Source organism: Nelumbo nucifera, chromosome 1, assembly GCF_055504915.1.
Source record: "Nelumbo nucifera cultivar China Antique chromosome 1, China Antique-T2T, whole genome shotgun sequence".
Classification (NCBI taxonomy): Eukaryota; Viridiplantae; Streptophyta; class Magnoliopsida; order Proteales; family Nelumbonaceae; genus Nelumbo; species Nelumbo nucifera.
The window spans coordinates 65,089,502-65,112,208 of record NC_142649.1 but is presented as its reverse complement, the minus strand read 5'-3'; the positions used below and the strand labels follow the sequence as shown (position 1 = coordinate 65,112,208).

At 37.5% G+C, this 22,707-nt stretch overlaps 1 protein-coding gene across 2 annotated transcripts; it reads right to left on the bottom strand.

Annotated features, from left to right (window-relative positions):
- Positions 1-12,999: 12,999 nt before the first annotated feature.
- LOC104594225 (ABC transporter C family member 3-like) lies at positions 13,000-21,898 on the bottom strand. 2 transcript variants are annotated; one of them, XM_010254430.3, is made up of 11 exons: positions 21,453-21,898; positions 18,347-19,921; positions 17,978-18,064; positions 17,250-17,891; positions 16,970-17,134; positions 15,964-16,258; positions 15,647-15,861; positions 14,554-14,859; positions 14,084-14,147; positions 13,661-13,900; positions 13,000-13,568 (listed from the first exon to the last, which is right to left on the bottom strand). In XM_010254430.3, exons 1-11 carry the CDS (start codon positions 21,486-21,488, stop codon positions 13,456-13,458), a joined length of 3,738 nt encoding a protein of 1,245 aa, XP_010252732.1. In that variant the 5' UTR covers positions 21,489-21,898; the 3' UTR covers positions 13,000-13,455. The 2 variants fall into 2 exon arrangements, with proteins under 2 accessions (XP_010252732.1, XP_010252731.1); XM_010254429.2 differs by lacking the exon at positions 21,453-21,898 and having other exon boundaries at positions 18,347-20,905.
- Positions 21,899-22,707: the final 809 nt, after the last annotated feature.

Genomic DNA, 22,707 nt, shown 5'->3' with positions numbered 1-22,707 from the left:
GAGATGGGTTTATTTCATTTCGTCTCGATATTCCAACTGCGTCTTCTTCTAGTAGTATATGTATTGTTGGCTCTTGAGAGAGAAGCAGATAGCTTTTTGTGGTTTGTTGGGCTTTCCTTGTTTTATGAGAACATTTTAAGAGGAAAACTCTCTCAGTCAAAGATACAAAGTGAAGCCGACACAGAGCCAAACGCCACCTGGAATAATGATTTTCTTACAGTATCATTATCAACACAGGGTAATTAACCACTGTTCTTCAGGGTTGATGAACTTAGAAACAAGAGGGGTTACTATATGATCGATTGCACTCATATACACCACCTGACCGTTACAGTTTGAAAGGTTTCCACTCATATACCACTTGACCGGAGATGGGTCAGTGGTAGCAGTGGCCTTTGAATCAACTGTAAAGGGTTCATCAGTCCAAAGAAAACCAACACTTGAAACGATGGTACTTCTGTGGTTTATGGGTTGACCCATGAGGCCATGACCCATCATCGAAAGTTTTACCAGCTTGGCCTCTTGGTCTACAACTTGTATTCAGTCAACAGCTTTAGTCAAACAGTCAAGCTGCCCGGATCAGGGTTGGGTTGAAAAAACTGTCTTATGTAGGTGTTTGTTTCGTCTGTAGATTTTATTTTTTATGTATTAATAGACGGGATTGATGCAGAGTACTTTACAAGAATTTTGCTCAATTCCACATCGGTTACAGATTTCTAAAAAATAGATATTGGCATGTATCTTAGCTTTGTACATCGTGGTGAACTTCTTGTTTAAGTTGGCTCTACAACCACAGCTGAGACGACTTCTGAGCTTTGACTGAATCTGGATCATCAACATTTGCACAAACTTCTTTCTCAGATGTATCATCATTTGGCATTATTCATGGTTTCATCTTTTTAATAATCTTTGTAAGAATTATCTTTCGCAATTTCATTAGTTAATTTAGTATCCTATTTTCTTGTCTTCCTTTTTTTTTAATTGACAAAAGAAAAAGGCGTGCAACTTGTCTTCTGCTGGTAGAATAATTTTCCAGTCATCTTAAGACAACACGTAATAATTTTCTCTTTTGTCTATCCATATGATTTAACCAAAATAATTAATTTGATGATGTTTAGTTGGAACTTGGAATTTAAATGCATAAAACAGCATCTTGTTGAAATAAACAGATGTAAAATTGAACCGAGTACAATATCTGCATTGCAAATAAATGAAACCTATATGGCTGTGTTTGGAAACGACGAAAATAGAGTGTAAATTCCGGTTCAGGGTAAATTTGTATTCTGATTCATTTTTGCTTACGTTTGATAACATTACATTTATGTATTAACAAATGATAAAAAACATATTTTTCACTACATATTTACATCAATAATAAGATGTCAAAGTAATTTGCATTCAAGTGGGCTTTTGATAAAAAAAAGGCATATGTTTCATTAGAATTCGTATTTGTATTCATTACAGCTTAAAGTCTGTTTGGTAAGAAGATAAATTTGTGAGTGCAAAACTAACCCAATTTTACAATTTATGACGAACCTTTTTACACACTACATATTTACAGTCACACTTATTTGCACCGTTTCCAAACACAACCTAAGTGAAAATTAAGAAATCAAATAAAATAGACTCAAATCTTCAATTAATCATAAAACTTCCTCAAAATGCTTCCGAACAACTATATATGAGAAATAAAACCGTACCTTAAGACCCAAGTCCTACTTAAAACAAACCTTCTAAAATACAAATAATTAATTAACTTTCTCAAATCACATCAAATTTGGATGAACACTTGGAAAGATAAACAATCCAACAACAATACCTAAATCGTGAAGAATAATACATAATATATTTTATTTTGAACCCACAAAATCATGTCACATGAATAGTGATGATGAATCTAAGATACCCAACATCACTAAAAATAATAAAAATATCGTATTCTAATTCTAACCTGAAGAATTTGACCATCTTTGTCCTACATCATTTGGGCATGTGAATACAAATTCATCTACTATAGCAGTATACAAAATGATTTGTTTATTTAAAGTGGAATGGTGTTGAAGAGCCAAAGATAACCAGAAGAGGAAACGTTGATTTGTAGTGACAAATTAATGATTAGAGAGAAGCTCATAATTTAATTTGGCAATTAATAGATTGGATCCTGTGACTATTCTTTTTCTTTTGGGTATTACATAGCACACACATTAGAGAGAATTCAGACGTGGGGGCAGAACAGGGTGTCCCTTTTTTTATAGATGAAGGAAAAAGAAACACTAAATCTGTATTTGGTTTGAAGGAAAAAATAGGGAAAGGAAGAGAAAGTTAAGGAAACCTTTACAAACCGTGTATAGGTTTCCCTACTTTTTCCTTCGAAACAAACATAACCTAAACAGAAATCAGAGGTTCAATACAAGGAGTGCTGCCCCACCACGACTGATCCCTTACCAAATCTTTTGCTATTGAGCTAAAGTGTGAACAGTCCTATTCTCAGACCTAGAAATAAACTTAAATTAATTACAGACAAATACTGTTTCAGAGTTACAATTTGATCTAGAAAAGAAAAAGGAGTCCCAGGATTACCCTCCCTTCTTCCTCCAGCACCATAACAAAAGACTTGGATGTATGAAAGACACAAAAACTATAAGAGATTCCATTAGGTTGATGCACGCCTCCATCACAAATGAATAATGAATGACATCAAAAGGAAAGTTGTCATTCAGATCAAAACACACATGAGAACAAATATTAAGATTATTTTTCACACCAATCTCCCCTTAAACAGCTAGTTTACTATATCAAACTAACAGAAGATAGAATCAATCAATCCATATTTGATCAAGTAGAACAGGGTGTATTTGAGCATATATACAGAGAACCTGCAGTGTTCTACATGTTTGATCGATCAGATCCCTCTTTTCTGGAGTGACGCCCAAGTTTATCTCAACTAAACTATGGATGGAGTCATAATTTAATGGGTAGAGTTGAACAACATTTCAAAACTTGCTTAGTGATCATTTCAATATACGAACCCCATCTTTATTTAGAAGGGGATTAAATCTTACGTCCATTATTGCACCAGCTTGGTAGTATAATTATTTCTTTCAGTCCGTTTTTAATTTAGAGATCAAGAAAACAGTTCAGTTTGAAAGGTAAGATAAGTACAACCATTTTCACTTAAATCAGCCCAACCAAATATAAAATCAAAACGCCTAAATGGTACTTATGTGATGGTGTCTCTTGGGAAAACAGCCACATTACCAAATACCCTAAGGTATCTTTATATCTATACTATATAATGTGGATATAATTCTTGTTCATCCTTGAGTGTTTAAAACACACAAATGCTAGAGAATTCCGATTAGCTGAAAGCAAGGCTGTTCAGTGGGCTGTGAACCAATGATAATGTTTCACACCAATAATAAATTGACGGGTCTCACTGTAAAAAGTATGGGTGCATGCTATGTAATTTTATTATCGTCACGCATCAGCATGCGTGGAACATTATCATTGGCTCCACAGCCTGCTAAACAGCTAGTTATCACCTTCAGCTAATCCTTGCTCAATGTTATAACCTTCTAGTCCACAGTTGACATATGTCCTTGATTTCAAATAAAAGCACATGACATCTCCCACAAAAATGGGGCCTAGAATTGAAGATACCCGACCAGACCACGGTACTAATAAGGGCAACTTAGTGCCGGACCACAATCAGCTGTGAGCTGTCCGTCGTGAAAAAGGCATGGAAGGAATAAAGTTGTTAGATATGTATTTGGCCTTGTTTTCTTATGCTAAGAGAGTACGAGTGGCTCCGCCAATGGCTTTGAATTTGAATAAAGTTGCGTGGTCTACGTTCAACCTTTTAACTGAGGAAGAGTTTGGATATGTGAAACTGGGATTTTTGTTAAAGCAGATGGTTTTCTGTCAGTTTTGCCAACGAATAGACGATTAAGTTCCAATTTGGCAGAAAAACTTTGGCTGTTGGGGGCCAACAGCCAATGCTTTGAGAGCTATTTTTGGCAAAAAGTCATTCTTCTACTAAGGTTATGATTAGTGATTAAGTGGTTTGAAAAATAAGCATTTGCTGCTTATTAACAACCTATTAAGCTCTTTGGTGACTCATTTGTCAAATCACTTATTGGGACAACGATGTTTGGTAAACTATTTTTTTCACAACAAACTTATTTTAGTTTAAATGACAAATTTAGCCCTTATTTCACCCACACATAAACAATGGTCTTCACATATTATATCATACATTTCAAAGAAACTCGCCACATCACCACATTGCGATACATGAGAATCCAAGTGGGCCCACACATGCTATATAATAATAATAATAATAATAATAATAATAATAACAACATCAACTATTCATATTAATAATAAAAAATAAATTGAAGAACAACAATCACAAATGTGCAAAATAATTTTAGCAATTATTCCTCAATTCGGATTATGCAAAATGTAATCACATAACAAATTATTCATATTAAAAATCAAGAAAAAAAATCAGATTATGCAAAATAAATAACATCAAAAAATTCAGCAACCTCATATTTCAGCACATTATTAGCATAATTTTCAACAAAAAAATTACCAAAAAAATACTACTTATTCATACACATCATCACACAAGCAATGCACATAAAATGCTCACAATATTTCAGTTTTTATCTCTAAAATTTGAAAAAAAAAAGATTTCAACACTATATTACACCAAAAAATCGAAAGTACACTAGAAACGATGGAGGGTTTTCATTTGGGATGACTTACCTTCAATCAGCGGCGACTGTATGGTGATTTCTCACCGTTAAACCCCTTTGAAACCCGGATCTAAGAACAAAAAAGCCAGAAGCTTTCCAGACGTTAAAACCGTCCCAAAACCATGTGGAGTCGAGATTAGGAAGGAGAAAAAGGTTAAAAGTGGTAAACTGACCTAATCACCAGCCGGTTTCTTTGTCATGCCGGTGGTTGTCGGTCGCCAATAAGCCTGGTGTACCACTTCTGGGTTGTCTTCTTTTCAAATGAAAGGAGGAAGAGGGTTTTCTCCTTGTGGGGGCATTATTGGCATTACATAAAATAGGTAGGTATTATATAGATTGTCCCATAAAAATCGAACAAGCACTTCTTCAACAAGTGCTTAAAAAAGCCACTTGAGTGCTTCCTTTTAGAATAAATACTTATTCCCGACTTTTTTGCCAAATAGGAATAAGTGCTTATTTATCACTTAATGTGTCATCCCAACACTTCTTATAAATACTTATAGAAATAAGCACTTAATAGAAGTGAAATCAAATAGGGCCTTAGTGAGTAAATTAATTTCTTACCTGAAAAAAAGCTATTAAAATTAATAAGGCAAATTGTCCAATGAACAAGTTTTTAAAAAACAAAAGGGTCTAAGGCTAAATATGGTAAACTCACTAAACAAAAAGAAATAGGTAAATACACCTACTTGGGAAATACTTATCCAAGTTAGGGGTGCAAATAGATCAAATCATGATCCAATCCGATTCAAAGTCTTATCCTATTTTGTAGGATTCGGATATCTCCATTTTGGATTTTCAGATCGAATTGAATAATAAGATCCACTTTTCAATATAACTCTATGCCTTGTCAAATGTTTCCAAACCATAAATTCCCTTTTCTTTATTTGTAGGACAATTTATACTTTTCATTAATATTAATAAAAAAGTATTTGTGATCATGCTCTTCTGACCAAAGATCAAGATCATTAAAATTGAGCTTCAAATCTAATCAAGATCATTAAACTAAACATATGGTCAATTAGGTAAAAAAACTTATTGAGGGTGGACATGTAAAAACTAAATATATGGCCAACAAGTCTCCCAAGAAATACTGGAAGGACATGTAAAAAACTTATGGAATATTCAATCCCCATTAACAATGAGATTTATTGAGGGTGGTAACTTGGAGTTTATTTTCAAAAATCTTGAAGACAAAAAGAAGGCTCTCGAAGAAGGGCCTTGGTTCTACAGATCTAGCTGGTTACTATTGGATGAATGGTCTGACTCATTTACAGGGGTAACAAAGAAGGTATGGAAACGTGTATGGTTATAAATTCACATGATCCCTAAAGGTATGGTGGAAGATAGTCATGTTTGTTTCTTAGCCCAATATGCAGGAAAAGTGGTACCAAAACAGGAGAAGATAAGAACAAGGCATCTGGAACGTGGGCTTTATGTCAGGAAAAAGGTAGTCATAGATCTTCAACATCCCATGTATATAGGAAGATTTATTATCTATAGTGGAAAACCAATGTGTCTCCGGCTTTGCTATGAACAGCAACCAAGAACATGTGCCAACTACAGTCTAGTGGGATATGTATGGACCAATTGTAAACATCTTAACACCTCTGTACAAGATTACAAATCACTTGGAAAGTCACCCCATCAATAACCCAGGAGAATGGTTAAGAGCATATCACCGGCCAGATAAGCCATACAATATTTCTAACTTCAGTCCAGTGTTTCAAGCACCAAGTACTTATAAAATCCATCACAGTGATCAGGGTTCTAATGAAGATTCGGAAGATGAAGCGGGTGGTCGGAAATGTAATTGTATTGAACACCCAACACCTCTACAGTCAATGATTCACAACTTGATAACTCAGTGTCAAGCAATAGAGTCAACTCAGCCTCAAAAAGAAAGCAACAATCACCCAACACGTGGTAAATCCTCAACTCTACATAAACACCATGCAGAAGACAATCCTATTACTTCCATACAATCCCAACACTTGGAAGCCAACCCTATCCCATCTCCCGCTACACGGAATCAACATGCATTAGTCCTTCTGAAGCTCACTCACATCTGGCTCCAAAGAAGAGTCCCTTGGTAAACCCCAACCACCCTCAAATAATCATGGCATCCCATGCACAACCCACAAGCCAATTTTTACAAGATGGATATAAGCAATATTACATTACAAAAATTGGGGGAACAGGGGTCCTTGACATGCGCACCATGAAACATAAATGGGGTAGACCTTTTGGTATCGCTATAAATGAGAGCCAACAAAATTTAATCACAATTCAAAATAGACAATTTGTTAACTATCTCACAGATCCCATTCAAGCATCTCAAACACAACCAACAGAAGTACTAGAAGAAAAAGGTTCAGGAAAGATGAATGTAAATGATTTGTACGTCCAATGGCATCTGGACAGCTAAATGAACCAAGAGCTCGCAACTTCTAAGGCAGTAAATCAAATGGCAGAGTTGTAGTGGGTAATCTCTATGCTAATTGATAACAAAAGTCGTTCAATTCCCACATCCTCTAGTTCCTCAGACCCATGCGAAGGTACACCAATATTTACCACATTCTAATATATTTGTTTTACTTCTCTATTCTTGTTTAATTTTAATCACCCGACTTGTGTATATCTGTTCTAGAATAACCACAATAATATTGGCCTGGAACATCAAAGGGATGAATAATCCTAAATCAGTAAGGAACCTACAAGCTCTATGTCGAAAGGAAAAACCTGACATTCTTTTCCTTAGTGAAACCCATCTCTCCCAATCTAGGACTAAAAACCTAGCAAAAAAAATGCAAATACAATAACCACAATGGTAAAAAATCCCTAGGTAAATTAGGAGGTTTGTTCTGTGGATGGAAGGACAACATATTGATAACGGTCCATGACACCCAACGAAATTGTATACATCTTACAATGGGTAATTACTCTATTCATAAACAATGGGGCATTATCTTCTTCTATGGACATCCACAAAAACACAAACGAAAGGAAATATGGGATACTCTGAAGAACAAAATGAATTCTATAGACAAACCCTAGATACTCATGGGAGATATCAATGGTATTTACCCACCCCATGACCACAAAAACTATCAAGGAAGCCCACCCCAAACCTTAAAATATATGAAACAGTTCATAAATATCTTTCAGCTGGTGGACTTAGATTTTGTGGGACCCCCATTCACTTGGACAAATGGCCAACATGGGACTCATAAAATATTAAAAAGAATTGACAGGGCTCTAGTTACACCCTCCTGGTTACAGATCTAATCCACAAACAATTCTCTACCACTTACCCATAGTCTCCTTAGACCATGGTTCTATTAAACTATCCACTCTTCCTATAAATGCTCAAAAGAAATCATAATTTCATTATCAACCTTTTTGGACAGACCACCCAGACTGCAAACACATAATTGTTGAAGCTTGGAAATCTTGTAAACAAGCATTAAAGGCATGGAATAAATCTTCTTTTGGGTATATACAACACCACCTCCAAACCCTTGCTCAATAAATTGCCAATCTGCAACTCAAACTTTTATCATCCAGGGAAGAACAACAACTAACAGATTTGAAAAGACAGTACCAATATTGGCTACAAAAGAAAGAACAACTCTAGAAGTTAAAATCTAGAGAACTTTGGCTTCAAGAAGGAGATAGGAAGACAGTTTTTCCACCACATGGAAAACCACAAAAACATCAAGAATGATATAGCTTGGATCAAAAAGCCAGATGGAGAGTGGACATCAAACACACAACAAATAGCTAAGGTTCTCAAGCATTCTATGGAGGTAATTAGTGGAGTACAAGAAGATTTCAATCCAAGCTCACTCTCCAATATTCCCCTTCCTTGTATCTCACATGAGCAATCACAAATTCTCATGCACCATCCCACAATGGAAGAGATAACTACAGTAGTTCAGCAAATGAACCCACATAAAGCCTCAGGCCCAAATGGGTTCACTACTCATTTCTATAAAAAAAAAAAAAAATAGGATATTGTGGGTAAGGACATTTATGAACTCGTCACAAATTTTTATTACACTAGGAAGTTGCCAAAATGTATCAATATTACCAACTTAGTATTTGTTCCAAAAGATAACTCACTAGTGGATGTATCCAGCTATCAATCCATCAGTCTGTGTAATGTCAGCTACAAGATCATCTCCAAGTGGTTAGTCATGAGAATGCAGCTGATTTTATAGGACATGATCTCCCCTCACCAATCAAGTTTTCTAAAGAATCGAAAAATCACAAACAACATCTTGCTAACAAAAGAGATCCTATATCAGATGAAATCACGAAAAAAAAAGGGAAGGGTGCAATAGCTTTAAAACTAGACATGTCGAAAGCTTTTAACCGAATGGGAAGGAATTTCATCATAGGGGTACTAAGAGCCATGAACTTTCCAGAGAAGTGTAATCTTTTATACCAATGTGTATCTACTTCAAGGTTCTTAGTCAAGTTGGGAGGGGAAATATATGAATCTTTTCAGCTCAATAAGGGGTTACAGCAAGGAGATCCACTCTCTCCGTACCTCTTCGTAATAGGTATGGAGGTCCTTTCCCAATTACTGCTAAAAGCCTCAACGCATAACCAACTCCAGGGAATTTCTCTAAGGATAGAATCCCCATCACACATCTTTTATTTGCAGATAACTGCATCTTGTTCTATCGAGCTGATCTAAAACAAATAAAAGAGCTCAACAAAACCCTCCAACACTTTGAATCCCTCTTAGGATAGAAATCCAATCCAGGAAAATCCTCAGTAGCATTCAATGTTAGTGTGCTGAGACACCATAGAAAAATCATCAATCATGTGCTCAAAGTGAAGCAACGATTAGTTGGGACCAAATATCTGGGAGTGAGGTTGTATTCACATGATAGAGAGGCTACCACACAAAAGGACCTTCAACAAAAAATCTTATCAAAGCTAAAAGCTTGGAGCTCAAACCTACTATCCCAAGCCGGTAGAACCACCCTTCTAAAGTCAGTACTCCAGTCCGTTCCACTATATCAAATGTCATCATCAACTATACTCCCTCAAAAATTCCATAATTCTTTGGACAAATGTGCCCATGATTTCTGGTAGAACCTAGGCCACAATCAAACAAGACACACCATTTCATGGAACAAATTATGTCTCCCCAAAGTTTGTGGTGGATTCAGTTTCAAACAAAGTGCTTTTATGAACAAAGCATTATTTAGTAGGCAGATCTGATGACTGGTTGCATTCCTAAACAGTTTGTGGATCTTTCAAATAAAACAGAAATGTTATCCCAAAACAGGCCTATTTTCAACAAGAAAAAAAAAAAAAAAAAAAAAAAAAGAATAGCTCCCCATGGTGGCGACAAACCCAGAAGCTACTACCAATCCTCAAACCGAATATCATGTGGATGATTAAAGATGGGGTTAATATATCAGTTTTTTAGGACTCTTGGATGGAAGGGTACCAAAATCAGCACAAAATGAATATCATGGATCACAAGTTAAGGTGTGTGACTTATTAAGGCCAGGAGGAGAATGGATCCTATCATCTATACAACAACATGTAAATCAGCAATCCATACCTCATATATTAGCCATCACTCCAAACAGAGAACTAGAAAAAGATACAACTATCTGGAAGTTGACAAAATCAAGAAAATACACAATCAGTTCAGTGTATCATTTCCTCTCCACAGAAGTGAACTCATCATCTTCAACTTTTTTTTACTATAAACCATTGTGGAAGCTTAAAATCCCTTACCGTTTCCGATTGTTTATTTGGAAAATTTTATGGGAAAGGCTGCCAACTAAGGACAAAAGTCATCACTGGCTATCCCCATCAGATTTAACTTGTACCTTGTGCTCAAGTGAAACAAAATATTTACATCACCTATTTTTCCACTATCACTTCACTAGAACAATTTGGTGCTCAACCTAGGTAGGACTAAATCCAAACAAAATAACCGACCAGCCAGCCCATATAATTCTTTTGGATGGTATCAAAAGCTCAAGTTATCGTATTCAATAAACAGAAGTATTTGAACTCTTTGGAAGAGGGTGTGTTTTATTCTATCTCATCTGGAATGCTAGAAACAAAAAATATTTTGAAAATCTCACATACACCCCTCATGAATTACTAGAAGAGTGGAGAACTTATCAAAAGTTAGATCGGCAACAGTACTTGAGAAGTACTACTGATGTTCAATGTCCAGACAATCCCCCCAGAGGAGTGGCTACACTACAAATTGATGGTTCATATGATCCTTTAACAGGAAGTGCAAGACAAGCTTTCATCTTCCAACAATCGCCAAGAGATAAAGCCATCTTTGAAGGAAAACCATGTTGGGCCATCAGTTCTTATGATGCTGAATTAAGGGCTTTAATCGCTAGTTTAGAGGCAACTTCAAATCAAGTAGTAGATATGGTAGCAGTTTACAGTGACTCTAAGCAACTTATATCCTTTTTGCAGAATATGTCCAAACCTAGCTTCTGTATTGAAAGTCTCCATCAGCTGCGGATTGCAAAACTTTTGAATGCTTTCACTAAGCCTTTTTTGATGTATGTAAATAGATCTAACAACCAAGCTGCTCACACTTTAGTGTATATAGCTTATAAAGCAGCTTATATCCTTTTTGCAGAATATGTCCAAACCTATCTTCTGGATTGAAAGTCTCCATCAGCTGCGGATTGCAAAACTTTTGAATGCTTTCACTAAGCTTTATATATATATATATATATGTAAATAGGTCTAACAACCAAGCTGCTCACTCTTTAGCATATGTAGCTTGTAAAGCAGCTTATATCCTTTTTGCAGAATATGTCCATGCTTTCACTAAGCTTTTTTTTATGTATTTAAATAAATCTAACAAACAAGCTGCTCACACTTTAGCGTATGTAGCTTGTAAAGCGGCACTATCAATGGCATCTAATCCAGACAGTAACTTGTATGTAAATATTAGCCCTATAAATGAATGAGAATCTGCCTCTTTTAAAAAAATCAATGCAAATATCTAATCCATCAAAATGGTTTCTAAGTCAGTGAATTAATTTCAGCCATCATGTATGCATCAATATTTCAATCAATTTATACCATCCAAATAAAAAGCTAAGAAGGAAAGAATCTATGCAATCAAAATGGAGAGCAATATTTAATTATGACCATCCAAGTATGCACAACTATTTCAATTGATCTCAGCCATTGAATTAATGCATGAAGTTTTCTGAAAATATCCCGGTTATGTAAGTGATAAAATAGACAAAATTTAGATAGTAAAAATCCATTAAAATGATGTATCAAGCTAACTCTAGAATGTATTAAATTGCACCAAAAAATTCTGGTACATGAGATTAATCCACCGTTCAAGGGTACCGCTTATCCTAAGATTTTTTTTGGTTGATTTGGTACATTATATGGATGGACTTGATGTATTGAAATTTTGGTATATTAATTGGATAATTGAAATTGGTAGGATAGATTACATGAAATTTAGGTACACCAACACCATTTGAATGGTTGGTATTCATTAATTAGTTTTAGGATTTACTCGATACTTTACTTCACATAGCCTAGATTTTCTTATTCTAGAGATTTTCATGCGTTACTTAGTATGGCTGAGAGCCTGAGATTAACTGAAATCTCTGTGCATCACTTACAATGATTGAGATTGATCCATTGGTCTTCAAATGATATTATATTTTCTTCTCTTGCAAGGGAAGGTGGCCCTTCCTTTCACGGTTTTAAAAACCGGATTAGACATGGAACTGTTTTGGGGACTGGTTCTCAGGTTGAATGGTCAGACTGTCCAGTTTGAATGGATAGCCCATTCGAATATAAATATATAAATATATATATAATTAAAATAAAACAGCTAAAATTTATTGTCCAGGTAAATGAGTCAACGGTTCGACCACCTAGATCAACAGATCATGACCTTATCAACGGTTTTTGGCCCAAGAGCGGTTTTAGGTTGAACCAAAACCAGTTTACTGACCAGTTCCCAGGTCAACCGGTTCGGTCCAGTTTTCAAAACCATGCTTCCTGATATACACGATAGAGGATTTCCTCCCCACAAAAACCCTGCTGGCACTCTCAAAGTACTGATATGCAACCACAGATCGAGAATCTCCCTATGAATTTAGCACAGACGAGACGTATGGGAGATATTCCCAATATTGCATGCAGAGTTTATTGGTAGATTGCGATTACTAATACACGTATTTCGCTTCAGTAATTACTGCCGTAAGAACTGCTTTTGGATAATATAGTATTGTACTGCTATAAATCTTTTTAGTGGAACCAAGAAACGTCAAGACCTCTTGAATGCAATGCATAGCCCCACACCCCTCCCACTAGTAGCCCTCTCCCCCCTATAAACCACATCCTGCCCGTGAATTTGGCATCAATTCACGGTCAGGATGCATTCCCCCTGTACTATGGGGCTATAAAATTCTGATCTGGGCTGATTGATCATTCTCCCTAAAAGATATTTTACGACAATTGAAAGACAACAACTTCTAATTGCACCACCACCACCACCACCATCGAACCTAAAATAGCAAACTGCAAGTCATCGGTACTTGAGTCCTCACAAAATGAGAACCCTAGTACAATTATCACCATTTCGTCATCATCAAGCTACTCAATTCGGTTAGATAGAGCCTCCTCCCATCGGCCACATAAATATCATTTACTTGCCAAAGGTAGAACTTGACCTGCCAGTATACTCACCAACTAGCTTTGCAAACAAAGAGGACTTGTTCTCCAACAATTTGGTTGGGGAATCATATTCCATGACAAGGCCTGTTCAAGATTACCCATTTTGAGAATCAATCACATTTCAAAACAAAGGGAAGAAATGATTGGGTATAATAATGACATTCTATTGAACTAACCGTGATCGAGAAGTAGGACCCTGTCACTGTCAAGAACAGATGTTATCCGATGTGCAATTGTTACGACTGTACAGTCTGAAAAGTGCTGCCTAAGTGTGTGCTGAATCAAGTTATCAGTTGCAGTATCCACTGATGCAGTAGCTTCATCAAGCACCAAAACTTTACTCTTCTTAAGTAGTACTCGTCCTAGGCAGACCAGCTGCCTTTGGCCCATACTCCAATTCTCTCCATTCTCAGTCACTGCAACATTCATACAAACATTAGAAGCATAGTTAAGTCTACAGGTAAACGCTGAGTATTTTATTAAGTAAATAGGTATCCAAAATGATTAACAGAGGTTTTGCTCAGTTATGTGGTAAAATGAAGTTATCAGGCAACTTAGACATTGCAGTGAGAGATTAGATTAATGTTTGAATAACAAACCTGCAGAATTAAGCTTCCCTTCCTTCTTCCTTACTTCTTCTCCTAGTTGGCACCTATCTAGAGCCTGAAACAATAGACCTGTGTATCAGCATCCACCCATGCACCATTGTTTAAATCTAATCCAAGATGATTAAAGAGGAACAATCAGGATAGAAGATTCGTAGTTAAGAAAGAGAACCAGGGCACACATATGCAATTATTGAAATATGCAAGGCTCTGAGCTAGGGATCTACTATGAACTTGACTTTGTCAATGACTAACCATCCAAATGCAAAAGATAGCAAATGGTCCAGAGAAATCTACACTAGCCAAACAGTAAGGATTGTGTGACCAGGATAATCTTATCAGAGATCTCATAATTAGATACTTGTGGAAATCTAATAGCATGTCTTCCATACAAATGTGCTATGAAGGATAGTTTTTCCAGAAGATCTAGATTGAATATTATCATCAAAATGAAACAAACCCACCTCCCAAATCTGATCGTCTGTGTACTCTTCAAGTGGGTCCAGATTGCTTTGCACTGTCCCCTCAAACATGGTCGGATCTTGTGGAATGATGCTTAATCTTGAACGCAAGTCATGCAGTCCAATTGTAGATATGTTGATATGATCTATAAAAATCTGTCCAGATGTAGGTTCCACAATGCGAAAGAGTGCCTGGATGAGAGTTGACTTGCCACTGCCTGTTCTCCCAACAATGCCAGTCTTCATTCCTCCAGGAAATGTACACGTGATACCTTGCAAGACAAGTGGTAGGTGTGGAGCATAACGCACCTACATCCACAATCACCACCATTTAACCATGTATGTTAATGAGGAGTAAAGAAGCCATTCATGGACCCAGACATAGTGTGATCAAGTATTAGACAAAAAGTTATATTTGGAGTAGGACATATAACTCAATGGAAAGTTGGCTGGTATGTGACTTCAAAAATCCTGAGTACCTCCACATTCATGCTTACACGGCTATACCAAAATATCATGGTACCAAACACTTCAACTGATAACTCTTGTAACACAGTATATCTTATCATAAGAAATTGCAGCAATTAAGGCTTCATTAAATATGGATGCAAAGACTGTTGCAAGAAAACAATCTTAGGAATAAAGTAAGAATCGTGATATTAGCATGTTAAAAAGCCAATTCATACCTTACCTGCTGTTGGACTTTCAAATATCAATAGTTGTGTATAAGTTATCGATATCAGTATTTGTACCCTATCTATACATAGAAATATAAACAAACATTAAATAATTCCAATTAAGTCATTGGATTTATTTGGTATCATAGGTTAAAATTTGATCAGTTTTCATGATTCTGTCCATCTGACTGATAAATTTCCCCATTTTTATTAAATAAGACATCTTCCTGTTAGCTCCATGATCATAAGAATTTGACAAAAGTTTTAAATGCCAGCTGTGAACCTGACAGAACCCTCCTTTATTCGGGCTTGGGATCGGCAGTGTAAGACAAGCTCACACTGGAAGAGTTCATGATGATGATCTTCCTGTTAGCTATAGCAGTAATGTGAAAGTTGAGTAAAATAAAACTTTACATTACCTGCAGGTCGCAAATGCCAACTTCTCCATATGATGGCCAATCCCTATCTGGCCGATTTGTTTCTATAACAAGAGGAGGTTCACTGGGGATAGACATGTACTGAAGTATTCTCTCAACAGATATAATTTTGTTCTCAAGATTACAGAGATTCCATATGACCCAGGCTTGTATCATGTTCAAATTCAGTCCATATGTCACTGTCAAACCAGCAATGCCTAAAAGAAGAAATAGAAGTAATGAGATTCATTGTTTGTGTAGTTGGTCATTTATAGCCATTCAGATGTGACACATGGGATCACAAATGGAACCAATATTACCTGGATCAATCACTCCTTCTGGCACAGAAATTAAGAAAATCAAAGAGAAGGCAAATGTGATGGATGACAACATATCCAGGCGGAAACATAGCCACTCCATTGCTGCAGCAACATGGAATTTGGGCCGGGAATATGCATCAATCAGCTTAAGATTTGTGTCCATGAATCTCAATTCCTGATCAAAACCCCTGATTGTTGTTGATCCTGAGATTGATTCAGAAAAATATTGTATAACTGGAGCTTTGCATACACCAACCAGCCTTGCTAATTCACGTGCTGTAGATATGTAGTAATGCTGCAACATAATGACTCTAAGTGAGGCATACAATGCAAAATAAATAAAAAAATAAAAAAAGGACGATCTTTATCAAGGGTTTATTCCAGCACTGGATCAAGGTTGTTCCATCTGGAGTGCAATAAAGTGACAGTAGACTGCAGGAAACAGGTGTGTTACATGATGTAGAAGGCCTTAATCACCCTACCAACACCTCATTGGCAGAAGGAAAAAAGGCTTGATGAGGAAACTTTCATAACTACACATTTCTAAAATGAAAAGCAAGTTAATTGTGACAGATTTGATAGGAGTAGGACAGCCTGATTTGCTAGGAATACTATAAAAATGGAAAGCTAGAAGTGTAGTTATAGGATTCATATGGGTGGTTATGCTTGATATGAAATGTTGAACATTGGAAAAATAAAGAACTGCTCCATCAGCAATGTCAATTGTCAGCACTCAGCAGCAAAATTTGAAACATCAGTATAAGAAGATAGCTCCTAGTCCTACAGCAATAGGGATTGGGCATAACATGTAAGCATAATTATAGATTGAAATTTTCACTGGACTGGCAAGTTTGACCGGAAGAGAATGTCACTATGTCAGTCATCTTGTGTGTTTTCAAATATTTTGTTAAGGAATCCTGACTCATCTCTAATTGCAGACCTAAGTACAAGAATAATATGATTTGTTACTTCAAGTCTTGGAAAGAAGAGAAGCCATAAGCATTACCTGATACCAAATGCAGGTCGCAATTACAGGAATAAATATGATGAAAACCTGCCATGCTACCTGAGACATTACTGCAATAATTCCCACCAATTGTATAATTGAGAAGGCAAATGACCCAATTTGATATGGAATATTCAAATCAACAGCACTTTGATCTGTAGAAGCCTGTGAAAGAGAAGGTACACCACTTCAGAAAAATACAAAACCATATTATCATTCAAATAACCTATCAGGAGCTTAGTTGGATCCAGAAAATGTGTATATGAGAATTTCCTCTTACCCTATTAAGGATGCGTCCACTCGGAGTAGAATCAAAGAATGACATGGGAGCACGAAAAATGCATAAATGCATCTTATTGAAAAGTAGTGTGGCTGTCTTATATCCAGCTGTTACAATAAGCATGGCTCTAACAAGAACACAAACAGAACTCCCAAAGGCCAAAGCAACAAAGACAAAAAGAAGAGTTGAACCCCCAACTGGGGGTTGCACATCCTTTGACACAGGAGCTGCCCAGGCCATCCAGTAATTGCTAGCAATTTGAAGGAGCTGAAAAAGTATCTGTGCTAGCAAAATCAAAGGCACAAGAGCTCCTTTATACGCTGTGGTGATATATTTCCAGTAGACCGAAAAACCAACTCTGCCCTTCTCTCTCTCTTCTTCCTGAACAAGCTGTCCTTTTCCCCCAGTCATTTCATCCTTCTTAACATTTTGCTCTTCTTCTTTGTCAGTATACTTCTTCCCACTTTGCATATCACTATATTCCTCATTATTACCTGACGTCTCGGAAGCTGGCTCTGTCTGCATAGAATCAAGGGATGACAAAGCTGTCTTGTGTGCACCCACCAGTTCCATGAAGTCTGTTCCCAAAGTGAGAATTTCATCATATTTTCCTGCTTGTGTAATTCTTCCATCTCTCATAACCTGAAAAATAAGAGAGGGTAAAACAACCCTTCAAATTGAAAAATTGAAATCAAAGTTAAGGAAGAAACAAGATGAAAAATCCTCACCAGGACAAGATCAGCAGAAGGTAAGAACTCTACTTGATGGGTAACATAAATCACTGTCTTTGAACTCAAAAGCCCGAGTATACATTCCTATCATACAGAGGATGGATTAATATCTAAATTTTTGGTCATGAGATGCCCACTTACTCAAAAGAAGCAAATCTATGTAGTAGTAGTAGTAGTTTGTAGACAATCAGTCAAAGGACGGAATGACATAAAATTCATGTAAGGGGAAGAAGAATTCAACATGATATGCATATAACTATATTCTGCTTATGAATATTGTTATATATGGTCCAGAATATAGCAGCTCAAAGTGAAATGTAAGTGATACAAATACAGCCATGAAATTAGGAACCACAGAAAATTTACCTTGAAGAGATGTGTTCCTGTATGAGCATCCACGGCACTAAAAGGATCGTCAAATAGATAAACGTCAGCATCCTGGTACAAAGCACGTGCAATCTGTATCCTTTGCTTCTGTCCACCACTCAAGTTGATTCCCCTCTCCCCTATAACTGTCTGATCCCCGAATGACAGAATTTCCAGGTCCTTCTTCAACGAACAAACTTCAAGGACTCTCTCATACTTCTCTCTGTCCATTTCCTTTCCAAACAATATATTCTCTTCTATCTTACCACTCTGTATCCAAGGCGACTGAGCAACATAAGCCTTTGTCCCACACAACTTGACAGTCCCAGATACCTTTGGCACTTCCCCCAAAATGCAGGAGAGCAAACTTGACTTTCCTGAACCAACGGTACCACAAACAGCTACCCTCATGCCATGGTAGACTTTGAAATTTAGATCTTTAATTGTAGGGGTGGGGGAAGAGAGATCCCAGGAGAAACTCGCATTGCTCATCTGGATGGCAACCTCAGAACTATTTCTTGGAACCTTCTCTATTAAATCAGGCTGCAAATCATCAAGACAGATGAACGAAGCAATTCTGTCTAGAGAAACTTTAGTTTGAACGACCATGGAAATTGTGTCTGGGAGATTATAAATGGGCTCTTGCAATATCCTGAATGTTGCAAGTGCAGATAGAATCTTCCCTGACTCCAGTGGGATCCCCATGAGCATACAGGACCCAAATGTGACCACAGCCACGAATGTTGGGGCACCCCAGAAGACAAAGGATGTCATGGCTGATGTATAAACAAACTTCTTCAACCATCCTGTCTCATTCTTCCTAAGCTCAACTACCTTAGACAAGAATTTCATCTCCCATCCCTGAAGCTTTAGAATTCTCATGTTCCTCAGAATCTCGGATGTTGTCTTCATCCTCTTATCTTTTGACTCCATTAATTTACCCTGAAATTTCTTTTGCAGTGTTCCCAAGGGAATATTGGCCAACATCACAAGTACAGTGGCCACAAGGGCTGCAATTGAAGCAAGGCCAAGACTCTTGTACAAGATAATTAAGGCTAGAGATACTTGAACAGGGACCATCCATAAGTCGTGCATGTACCAGCTAAAGTCCCCTACCCGCTCAGCATCAACAGCCATGAAATTGATTATCTCCCCACTAGTGTGACTCTGTCTAGAGTGACTTGAGAGCGTAAGACCCTTCTTGTAAATCATTGCAACCAGTGCAGCTTGAGCCCTAATCCCAACCTGTTGCACCCTAAAGAACCAATGTCTCTGTGAGGGGCACTCTATGAGCTTTGCAACAAGGAAGGCAGAGACCAAAGCATACCCTTCATTTCTGAATTCTCGACGGCCATTTAGGTATTGCACGAAGGTGTCAATAAGGTATGGACCGACATAAGAAGAAAACGTGTATAAAAGTGCAAACAAACCCGTCCAAAGGATTTCCTTCCACGCTGAGAACAACAATGCTTTGACCAGCTTGAGTGTGGTTACCTCACCAGGACAACTATTATCAGATTCAAGTTTGTTTCTGAAAATCGGGTAGACCACATTAACACTATCGTTCCCTGCAAGCTGCGGAACATCCTCAAGATCTAAGGTTTTCTTGTTACCAACAGCAAGCAAAGGGCCCATCCAAGAGAAAGTAAGGATACTAATAAGGTTAGCATTGGAGTAAGGGGTAATGTTTTCAGTTCCAATACCATTGTTTGACCTATCAATACTATTGCTTCTGTTAGCACTGCCGTTTAAAAGAGGCTCTTGAAGAAGGGTCTCTTCTCCAACCTTCCTCCCTAAAAAACTTACACAAGAAAGGAAGAAACCAGCAAGAACTGACACAATGTCCGAAACCCAGAACTGCGTCGGCAAGGATGGACTTTTTCTACAGTAAGCAAGGTCTACGATAAGGTTAGAACAAGACATAAGGGAATAGAAAACCCACCAAATTCTGAGTAGGACGGGAAACTTCTGGATAGTTGAGTGAGAAAATTGGAAGTGCAAGTAAGCTGAAATGGCAAGCCAAGTAATTGTTTTGAGAACTAAATCCGATAGGGTCACAAGTTTTTCATCAGACCAACCATTTCTATACCAATAAAAGTAGTTTAAAACAGAGAGAGTAAGATTAAACAGAGATAGGCCGAAACAAGAGAAAAGGGTGAGCTTATAATATAAAAAGTTTCCGTTAATGAACCTTTTCTTTGATTCTTCAGGGATAGTGGTCTTGAGCCTCCTGCAAGCCCAAAACACGAATAAAACAAGTACCAAAACAAGGTGTGATGAAGCAGAAACCAAACCTCGAAAGATGGGTTTGAGAAGAAAATCACTAGCGGAGTGCATTATCAGTGTAGAAGAATGTGAGAAGAAGATAGACATATCGGGCCCTGATTCGTCAAAAACACTCCTGCTAGCAGTTGTTCTTCACTTAGGTTTGTTTTCGAGTCTATTTAGCGAAGAGCCGATTTGTGATTTGTATATATAGAGAGAAGGAAACCAGAGAAAGTTGTGGTAATAGAGTTGATAGACTATGGAGAGAGAGAGAGAGTCAATGACAGCTTGTTTGGCTATAGAATACGTGGTGCGCAAGACTTCAGTTGGAGAGGAGACGGAGAGAGCGAAGGTGGGAGGCCGAGAAAGAGAAAGGATGGTTCATGGTTACTTGGTTAGATGGATTAAAAATTTAAAATAAATAAAGGATGTCATGGCTCTCCCCATCTCCAAGGAATAATTAATTTACCTATATACCAAAAAAACGAATAAAAACACAGGAAAATTGGAGACATATACTGATATACATACAGAAACCGAATCTCCTCAAACCATGGTTCATGGTTACTTGGTTAGATGAGGAGTGATCTGATTGGTATTTTATGAAGTGTCGGACTCTATCAACGACTTTACCGGTTTATGCGGGACCCACGCCTCTGATATTTGTTTGTATTTTGTAATGGTCCCATCTTACATCTTCGAAAGGAAACTCGCAGGCTTATGGTCCATTTATCAAACATCTCGTATGCATTCGCAAACATGTAAAACGACATCATACGATTCTTAATGAGAATGGAGACACAGGTATTACAGAACAAAGGAACAAAAGTAGTGGAGCTACCTTGACTTGGCTGCAAATCTTCTGTAGTGCTTGCATAAATGAGACAAACTTGACGAATAGTTTATGGTTTACCCCAAAAAGAAACAAGCGAGTGGTGGGGTTTATTTGGACTTCTTATGGGAAGGAGTGGAGTTAGGTCCCCTCCTGCCCTCCAATCTCCATCACTGCTCGGGGAAACTCCATTCCTTCCATTGAAAGGTTGTCTACCGCTGTCCGCTGCCGCTGCTGCTCAGAGAAACTCGACGCTATTGGAAGGAGTGGAGGTGCACTGCTCATGGGGTGGGGACAGGGGACAGAGTAGGAGCAGGAAGCAGAGTGCAGATGAGCAGGGAGTGGCGGAGAGACTGTGGGTACATGGATTTGATCCCGCGCCTCTCTAGTGAGTCGTGACCATTGGAATTTGGAAGTAGTGTGTATACACTACAGGGTTAAGAGCCCAAGTTTCGGTACTGCATGACTGTCGTTTTACATTTTAGCCAGTGGAATATTCGCTAGTGATGAATCAGAGAGGTTGTCAATTCAATTGTGATACTTGGATTCATTTCATGATCTATGGCATTGGCTATGGCACCCAATCAGAGCAGTCCTCAACGTGGTTATATTTAACCCGGTTTTTTCTTTTTGCATGATTTTTCAATGTTTTCGAACCGTCCCGGTCAGACCGTTTGGATTGGAAATCATGTAAGCAATTGATTTCGTTTCAATCCGGTTTTTGGTTAAAAGTCGTTGACTCGTTGATCCAAACGATCAAACCATCGACCCATTCCACTTGGATAATAACTTTTGGCCATTTTTATTTTAATTATTATTTATGTATTCTTAAAATTAAAACAGGCTGTGTTCATTGGAACCGGATGATCTGCTAACTGCTGCTGCTCAGCTCGTTGATAAAAGAATTGAGGTGGACAATGAACCTGCAGTATCCCTGCTCAGTCACAAAATTTGTTGCCACCGTGGTCGCAAGATTTGTATGAAAAGGTGCCCCTGTGGCCCTGTTTAAGCTTTATGATGACAAATTAATCATGAAGATCCAAGGTGGTTGTTGGTTGAAGCAAAGACCTAGCATTGAAATTTTTCCTGTTTTGATCGGGATTTTGGGAGAAATGGATTTGGCCATTGGCATCGGCCCTTACCTTACATACTTCTCAGTCATGTATTTGGAACATTTCCTCATGATATTCACAATGCACGGTGAGTTATGCACATGGGGCACTGATCTGAATTGAATTCATTTGCTTTTCATGGTTCATAAACA

Coding starts and splice junctions, on each gene's coding strand:
- LOC104594225 (XM_010254429.2), bottom strand. CDS start 20,719: ATGTCTATCTTCTTCTCACATTCTTCTACACTGATAATGCACTCCGCT. Junction 16,259..16,969: donor CGACCTGCATTTGGTATCAG/GTAATGCTTATG, acceptor ATTATGTTGCAG/CATTACTACATATCTACAGC. Junction 13,569..13,660: donor GGTCCTACTTCTCGATCACG/GTTAGTTCAATA, acceptor AATCTTGAACAG/GCCTTGTCATGGAATATGAT.